An 8760-nucleotide genomic window follows, 5' to 3' on the forward strand; every position below is an offset into this window, starting at 1 on the left:
GGGAGTGAAAAACCCCTCACAGTAAGCCAAACTGTAGAAAAAACTACAGACAAAAGACAATTAAAGAGTGGAGGGATGGCTTACTGCCACAAAAAAGAAAAGTCACTCTAGGCAAAGCCTATGCAAATTATTCCAGCCGGAGACTTTTGATAGACACCGGCGTCCAAAGGGGTCAACTGCGAAGGCTGTGGGCGAGAACGTCGTGAGAGACGCCAGTCAGACAAGCTCCGAAGAGAAGTAAACACGGAGCGCCGGAAATGCCAATGCGCGCATGCGCAAAAACCGGCTGCCTTACAGTGAAGAGGGTAGCTCGCGCAAAACAGCGCGAGGCCACCAGGACCCTTATATCCACTCCACAACAACAAATGAGAGCACAGGCACAAAGCGCCCGGTCTCAGGAAGGAGAACTCTCGCTTCCAACCGCGCAACGCCGAAATTCAAAACGGAGCAACCAAAGACAACGCGGCAAAGAGCGCAAAGAAAGCGCATACAAAGCATACACAATGCAGCATGAAAAGCACAAGAAAGCTCAAATAAAATCAGAATAAGGTAAGAGCACTTAACTGGCTGCGGAGCAGCAAAGAAAGAGGAAGTGGGATTGTCTGCACGCTTATTTATACTACAAGACTCTATGGTTATCACCCAAGTGTTTCTGGGTAATGTGGTTTTTTACTTGGCTGCTGAGCATTTCAATAAAGAAATGAGACTAGCATAATCGGAGCCTCCTGTCCTGCAATAGAATTAGATTTCAGTGATTTACTTTGCTGGAGAGAAAGGGTCACTTATGGTCATTGAAATGTTACTCATAATTACACAAAAATTATGAAAATGTCACATGGCTATATGAAACCTCGGCAGCTATGGCAGAGACCTATTGGCTTTGCCAGTGCTTGTTTTATTTGTAATCCACAAAGCGCCCTCAGACATGGACGACAGATCTAGACACTGAGGACTTAGATCCCAAGCGCCAGTAGACAAAGAAGACGGACTTTAGATTACATGAAGCGCCAGTAGACACAGAAGACGAACATTAGCCCCTATGAAGAGCCAGTAGACACTAAAGACGGACTTTGGATCACAAGAGCCAGTAGACACAGAAGACGGACATTAGACCCTCTGAAGAGCCAATAAACACTGAAGACGGACATTAGACCCTTTGAAGAGTCAATAGACAATGAAGACGGATATTAGAGCTGAAGCGCCAGTAGACACCGAAGACGGACTCTGCTCCGCGTCAGGGTGCCGCGTAGTCCTGCGTCTGTTTCTCTTTCCGTTGGAGCTCGGTACCGGTGCCGTTGAGTGTCACGAGCCGCCGGTGCAGCCGCGTCTCGGACATGGACGTGGGACGAGGTGCGATCAAGCCGTTCGGCCTCAGCTGGCAGTTCTTTGCCGGTCCCGCTCGGGGGTCAGGGGGAGCCCCCTCGCGGGGGGCGCAGTACAACCCCCCGCTGGGCCTGCTCACCCCTCGGGCGGGGGCCTCGTACGGCGGAGGGCCGAGGCTCGGCCTGCAGCAGCCCGGAGGTCCCGGCAGCAGAGGCCCTGGGCTGGGCGTGCACCGCCCCGGTGGCCCTTACTCCGGAGGACCCGGCCTGCAGCCTCCCGGGGGCCCAAGCAGCAGTGAGCCTGGCTGGTGGCCTCAGCAGGCCCTGGGACCCGGGCCCCGAGCCCCAGAGACCAACCATCATGGTGGAGTCTACAGTGGACACGCGGGGATCGGGCCCCAGCTGGGTGGGATTCCCAGCAGTGCACTGGGGCCTGGCCTGGGCCCTCAGCATCCTGGAGGACCCTACAGCCAAGGTATGGGCATGCAGACGGGTGCCCCCCTGAGCCCTCCGCATCCAGGAGGACCCTACAGCCAGGGCATGGGCATGGGCATCGGGACGGGTGCCCCCCTGAGCCCTCAGCATCCAGGAGGACCCTACAGCCAAGGTATGGGCATGGGCATGCAGACGGGTGCCCCCCTGAGCCCTCCGCATCCAGGAGGACTGTACAGCCAAGGCATGGGCATGCAGACGGGTGCAACCCTGAGCCATCATCCAGGAGGACCCTACAGCCAGGGCATAGACATGGGCATGCAGACGGCTGCCCCCCTGAGTCCTCAGCATCCAGGGCTATGTGTACCACAGCCAGGGGGTCATAATAACATAGACCCAGGTGTGCGATTGCAGAAGCCTATGGTACACCAGGGCAGGATCTATATCTCATCTCAAAACCAGAACCAGGGATACAAGTCTGGAGGACCAGGGCAGGGTTGGGAATGCCCTCCCATGAGTGTGGGCCATAGCAGAAACCAATCTTCAGCAGGCACCAGTCGCAGCAGAGAGTTCTCTCCTGCAGGGATGAGACACAGCCAAAACCACACTCCTGTAGGAACAAGCCACAGCCGAGACTACTCTCCCGCAGGGATGAGGCGCAGCCAAGACCACTCTCCCGCAGGGATGAGCCGCAGACGAGACTGCTCTCCCGCAGGGATGAGTCGCAGACGAGACCGTTCTCCCGCAGGGATGAGTCGCAGGCGAGACAGTTCTCCCGCAGGGATGAGTCGCAAGCGAGACCATTCTCCCGCAGGGATGAGTCGCAAGCGAGACCATTCTCCCGCAGGGATGAGTCGCAGGCGAGACCGTTCTCCCGCAGGGATGAGTCGCAGGCGAGACCGTTCTCCCGCAGGGATGAGTCGCAGGAGAGACCGTTCTCCAGCAGGGATAAGTCGCAGGCGAGACCGTTCTCCCGCAGGGATGAGTCACAGACGAGACCGCTCTCTCGCAGGGATGAATCGCAGACGAGACCGTTCTCCCGCCGGGATGAGTGGCAGGCAAGACCGCTCTCCCACAGGGATGAGTCGCAGGCAAGATCGCGCTTCCTCAGGGGAGAGTCGTAGGCGAGACCGTGCTGCCGCAGGGTTGATCCCACATCACTCTCCCATGGAAATGAGCAGAGGCCACTCTCCCACAGGGACAAGCCCTAGGAGAGACACAACTGGTACATCTGGGTTCTTGACACCCTTTAAAATGAAAAGCAAAGGAATATTGCGTCCAACAAAACTGAATCTGCAGCGCTTGCGTTCTCTAAAAGTTGAACCTTTCCCTCCACACTGTTCAGTGAAAAACATTCAAGAAGCTCTTCAGGACATGTTTGGAAAGTTTGGAGAGATTACTTCAATTCAGGTCAACGGATCGAATGAGCAACGTAGTGCCATGGTGTTTTACAAGTTTGTAAAGGATCGTGACAGTGCTTTATCAGGAACCCAAGGGGCAAGACTCTTAGACCTGAATATTTATGTCACTGTGTGGCCATACAAAAAAAATCCATCGTACAAAGCTGAATTAGACAGTGGATTTTTTGCAGAGGAGGGATCAGGGACACTGTATATTAGCAATTTGAGTTGGACTGTTTCTCCAAATGACCTCTCGCGTTCCTTCAATAGTTTTGGGGAGATATTGTATACTGAGGTAAATTCTTTTTCCAGGTTTCACTGCTATGGTGTTGTGCAATTTTCAGATGAAGCCAGTGCTAATAAGGCCATTAGTGAAATGAATGGACTCTTCCTTTCCCGGAGTATGCTCAAGGAAAAGTTTGGGGATAGTTTTTCTTCACACTGCATTTTTGTCTATGGTCTTAGTGAGACCAATTTCACACCTGCATCTTTAAGTCACCATTTTTGTCAGTTTGGAACTTTGAAAAAAGTATTGTTTCATTCCTCAAGTAGCACAGCCATGGTTTACTTTGAAGACATATCTAGTGCAGAAAAAGCCTTACATGAAATCAGAGAGAAGTCTGCTGGTAATTTGCTTAAGGGGGATTACCCAAATAATGTATTTTTAGCAAGATTTTGCCGTTCCATAAAAAAGCATGGGCAAAATAGACAGGGCTTAATTTTGAGATTTGGAAAGCAGAGCATATATAGAACTAAATGTTTAGCAAAAGAGAATGAGACCCAGATATTAGTAGACAATAGTGAGGAGCAGCAGAAAGATTTTTTGACTTGTACTGGTGAGGAGGAGGAAGAGGCAGACATGTTAGCAGAAGCTAGTGAGGAGGAGGCAGACATGTTAGCGGAAGTCAGTGAGAAGATGGAAGTTTTAGATGAGGTTGGTGAAGAGCAGGAGGAGGTGTCTCCATTGTTAGATTGGAGTGAGAAGATAGAGGCTTCATCAGACTCTGGTGAGGAGGCAGCAGAGCCGTTACCTGAAGCGGATGTGTTAAGTATGCCCGCATTTGCAGAAGTGGTTAAGAAGAACACACCCAGTGTAAGAAATAGTACATTTTTTATTCCAGTGATAAGGCGCAAAAAAAAAATCCAAGTAAGCAAGTACCATTAACGAATGACCATAGAATTACTATTGGTTGGATTTGGGTGGTCTAATTTTTTTTTGGTTTCATCTCCATCATGTTAGTTACTAGAAATGATTTGTGAGAAGTGAAATTCAGTTTTTTTTGTATAAATTAAAACAGAATTGCAACAGTATTAGTGTTTGAAGTAAGTTCTTAAGGCATTGCTTTTCAAATTAGTTCTTTGTTTCAATGAGCTAATTTTGGTGCTATAACATATATCTACTAAATTACCACCCAGCATGGGCTATTTAGCACTGCTACACTTGTCTCAGTAGATATTTGCATGCTGAAGACAGACATGAAGGACTAACACCAACTGTTAATTTACTTTGTTTCTTTGGTAAGCACAAACCCAAGGGTTGTGGTTGGGAGCAAGAGAATTGGTACGGTTTACTTAAAAGTAGTTTGTTCATTATGTGAAGCATTTCACAAAGATTAAAAAAAGGCCAAAACTAGGATAGACCACTGTCTTTTGTACACAGATACTATGGATTATAGAACATAATCTGTGATATCATGATAGTAAAACTGCTGTAGGGTGGATAAATGCAAACAAAGAGAAAGGTTTGCAAATAATACATAAATATAATCTTAGTTTAAGGGATCCGAGGACTATAGAAAAATTGATTAAACTTGGCACATTAACGTGCCGAAGGAAAGGAAATGCACTTTTAATATGGAGTAGGCACACTCAGTGGCTTTTTAACGCTTGCCATTACAATGCACTCATTAGAACGACGGCGTTGTAACAACACATGCCATTACAACGCAAGTCGGAACAACATCCTCCTCTTGGGGAGGGGGGGGGGTTGGCGCTGGATGTTGGAATAAATATTATTTACTATTCCAACTCCAGTCTGTGCAACAGTAGTTGCAAAAGTCGTTGTTCTGACTTACGTTGTAATGGCATGTGTTGTAACAACTGCGTTGTAATGGCATGCGTTCTTCCGCATTCGTGGTAAGCAATGTTTACCTTTAAGCTCATATCCTCCATCTCCTCACCCTCCACAAAGGCAACACATTAAATTGACATGCTGCACCAAAGATCTCGAAGTCTAAGACGAGCCATAGTATTTCAACCATTTACCCTAAATTTTAGAGAATTTAGTGGGGCAGCTCTTGTCAGTGTAAATAGGTTCTTCTGGCTGAGCACACCAGTCCGTGCCAGTGCGCTATTGCTTCTGGGTCGTTGAGACTGTTGTTTTCAAATGAAAAAAAATTCTCTCTTTGCAACCAATGTTGCTAGTCCAGTCATCGTTTGATCACCATGGGACCCCTCCAACCTGTCCAGTATCCCAGCAATGCTACTTTGTGTGGTAATTGCAAGGGAAAACCCAAAACCTTTGGAGGGGTAGAGCCCACACTGGCCAAGTATGGTATAATCAGGGAACATTTCCATGTCATGTGGAAGAAGTCGCCCTCTCGGGCATGGCATGGCACAGAGTGCAGCCGGTATTAGTAAGAAGTCCTGCACGACCCAATCTCTGGGGGGTCAGCTGAGTATGATGGAGATAATGGAATTGGATTAGTCTGAGTTGGGAGGGTAACACCAGCTCCCTAGGAGTTATACAAGCCTAACGCCCCTCCACCAGCTCACCAACCCATATCTCCCACCTGTGATGCAATCGATCTAACAACCTGAGAGCATTATCCACCAGGCTGAAATAGTTGGGAAATCCCACCTTTGCCCAAGTCTCCAGAGGAGCAAGAGGGGCTCAAGGGGATTGAAGTCTGGGAGATCCTGTAGCTCTGCAGTGTAAGGGAGAAGGGCATGCCTTATTTGGAAGTGGAGAAACTGGGAGGTGGAAATGGAGAAGTACAATTAAAGGTTACTAAAAGTATATATTTGCGACCCATGCCAAATATTAACAAGATTAGTGATAGCAATCAGATCCCAGCGAGACAATCCCTCAAGTTGTGTTCAGTGTGTTAACCAGCATTCTCGCCACAGGGTGGTCAGCCTCATGAGGCACCTGTTGCAACCTGTAAAACTAAGCTCTCCATACCTTAAAGACCACTCGATTGAACACTGGAAGGGAAAGAGGAAGCTGGAACCCTTACATATTGTCCATCACACCATTGAGGACCGTTTCAACGGATAAGCCTGGTCGCTCCAACCACCCGGCAGCCAGTCGTTAATAACTAGAAGCTGGGAGGCCCAATAATACAGGTGGATGTCCACCGCCCGATCCCACCCTCATTCACTGATCAGCAAGTGCCCTGGGTAGTCGAGGAGGTTGTCAACGCTAGAGGACCAAAGGAAAGAGCAATGGCACCTCTTTGAACCATACGTTTAGAATATTAAGCTGGACATTTTGCAATACATAAAGGAAACTGGGTAGGACCATTATTTTAATCAGTACTACTCTACCGAGGAGATTTAATGGAAGGTGGCGCCACATGCAGTTTGTGAATTTATAACGCCAAACTATAGCTAAGAAGTGTTTCTTGACTATTAGGATTTAAACCTTGCATTATCAGGGCAGAATAATAGGCTATGATTTAGAAGTAATACATTTCATGATAAACCTTTGTCGTTGGAATTTTCAGTGCTCAGAAAAATGTCTGTATAACAGGCGGCACAAAACAGCACTTGTTGAATGTGTCTTGAATTCTGGGTATATTTCTGTAATGATGGGGGTTGGCAATAAGGATAAATGCTGTGTCAACATTTTGAGATCCGCATGCATGTAAAACATGCAACGTAATGGTCTGCATCCATTATGGATCTATCTGGTGATTATAGTGTTTCGAATGAGCCAGAGGAGTACACATATAATACAAATAAAGATGCTGCTCTGTGGAAATCAGCTATTCCCCCACCATGGCTGGCAGGATTCCCTCAGAGCAGTGACCGGGATTCCATTCTCTGTGATCTGGAAAAGTGTCAACTCTCACTGTCAGTGACTACCAGCTTACCGCCTGGGTCCACCTCCTACTGAAGGGACACTAGGACATGCTCTACTCTCCCCTCCTGTGGACAACCCCCCCCTCAACAGTAGATCATAACCCGTGTTAGGAGACACCGTGTTGCAGAGACACAAATACAGAACCCATTCAAAACTGCAATTTAAGCAATGGAAGACAGGCTGTGCACATGTAAAGTACGAAAACCACAAAGATAATCCATACACCACACTCAGGGTAGCGTTCCATAGTATTTAAGCATCCGGTTACGAAGCTGGAGCAGCCGGGGCGTGTTGTCGTGTGACACAGATTGTGTAGCCATTTTTGAGCAAGCAACAGCAGTACACCGGCAGCCAAGGCGAGAATTAATGGTAAACTGCCAAAGAGGCTGGAAAAAATAGAATGAAAAAATGGCGATATCACACCAAATATAGTTTGGAATCAGGTCACAAGGTCAGAACTTACTCATTTAAAAAAGTGTGCCAAGCCCCTGGTCGACGAGGCATTAAATATAGTGTGAATCAAAGCACCGAAATGCAGGGGGAGATCAGTTTTCAAAAGGGCATGCACCGCGGTGCGAGTGTTTTCCACGTGTAGGCTGAATGTTTCATGCGAAGAAGTAAGGGCGACTTCTTTTTGAGACAATGGAGCCCTTATTCGACTCCTGTTGAACTCTGCTTTCAAGGTCGGAATGGAAGGACAGATGGATACATCGAGCTTCTCATGTCATGCGGAGGAGGGAATATGACATTTTTGCAACAGACTACACGTTGGGAAACAGTCACAATGTACGGAATCCCTGCCAGCATACCACAGTAATCTTCATTGTTTGAAAGCAAATAACTACTGTTTGCTAGCAACGTGAAAGTCGGAGTTATAGCCGGGACAGGATTCCCCTTTAAAATGCGTGTTAAATTTGGTGCGTCAGAATTACAAGGGCTATGCAATTGGATGTTCCTGCAAACTAATGAGTGATCAGGTGTTGAAGTGCAATCTTCACCCTTCAAATACATTTTTTTTTTCCCTCCCTCAGGCATCTATAGGTGAATGGCAGAGACCAAACTTCATGGAGAAAGACACTTCCCAAAGGCTCATATCTGCCTATGGCATAGTACTTCATATATGAATCGAATTTAAATAAGGGTAAAGGCAACGTTATTAACCCATGAATGAGCCATTCAGCTGAATTATATTCAGCCACAGAAAATGGTAAAGTTTCCAGTTTTTCAAAATGCAAAAGTGAATACGTAGCATCCTTCATAGACATAAATTGTTGCTTAACAGTCAAATGGTAAAAATAGAGAAGAGGTATTCATGTAGTCCCATGGAACTTTACCACCCTTTAACGTTTGTAATGTCCAAGCAAATTGCATGATGGAACGTAATTGATTTTGACCAATGTACAAAACAGACACTTCATCCTGTGCGATATCAACAACAGGTGAAACAATATTATCCAATGTGCAAATGCGGTAAGAAAGGGTGATAATGCTGTTATCAACAACTGCAAGCACTTTTTCT

At 47.1% G+C, this 8760-nt stretch overlaps 1 protein-coding gene across 1 annotated transcript; it reads left to right on the plus strand.

Annotated features, from left to right (window-relative positions):
- The first annotated feature begins 1262 nt into the window (after positions 1 to 1262).
- On the plus strand, positions 1263 to 4787 carry LOC147660785 (uncharacterized). Its single transcript, XM_086951465.1, has one exon. The coding sequence runs from the start codon at positions 1335 to 1337 to the stop codon at positions 4317 to 4319; it is 2985 nt and encodes a 994-aa protein (XP_086807591.1). The 5' UTR covers positions 1263 to 1334; the 3' UTR covers positions 4320 to 4787.
- Positions 4788 to 8760: the final 3973 nt, after the last annotated feature.

The sequence above is a fragment of the Lissotriton vulgaris genome, unplaced genomic scaffold, assembly GCF_964263255.1.
Source record: "Lissotriton vulgaris unplaced genomic scaffold, aLisVul1.2 SCAFFOLD_2243, whole genome shotgun sequence".
Taxonomy (NCBI): domain Eukaryota; kingdom Metazoa; phylum Chordata; class Amphibia; order Caudata; family Salamandridae; genus Lissotriton; species Lissotriton vulgaris.

Excerpts from the sequence above, each read along its gene's own strand:
- LOC147660785 (XM_086951465.1), top strand. The coding sequence starts at position 1,335 with ATGGACGTGGGACGAGGTGCGATCAAGCCGTTCGGCCTCAGCTGGCAG.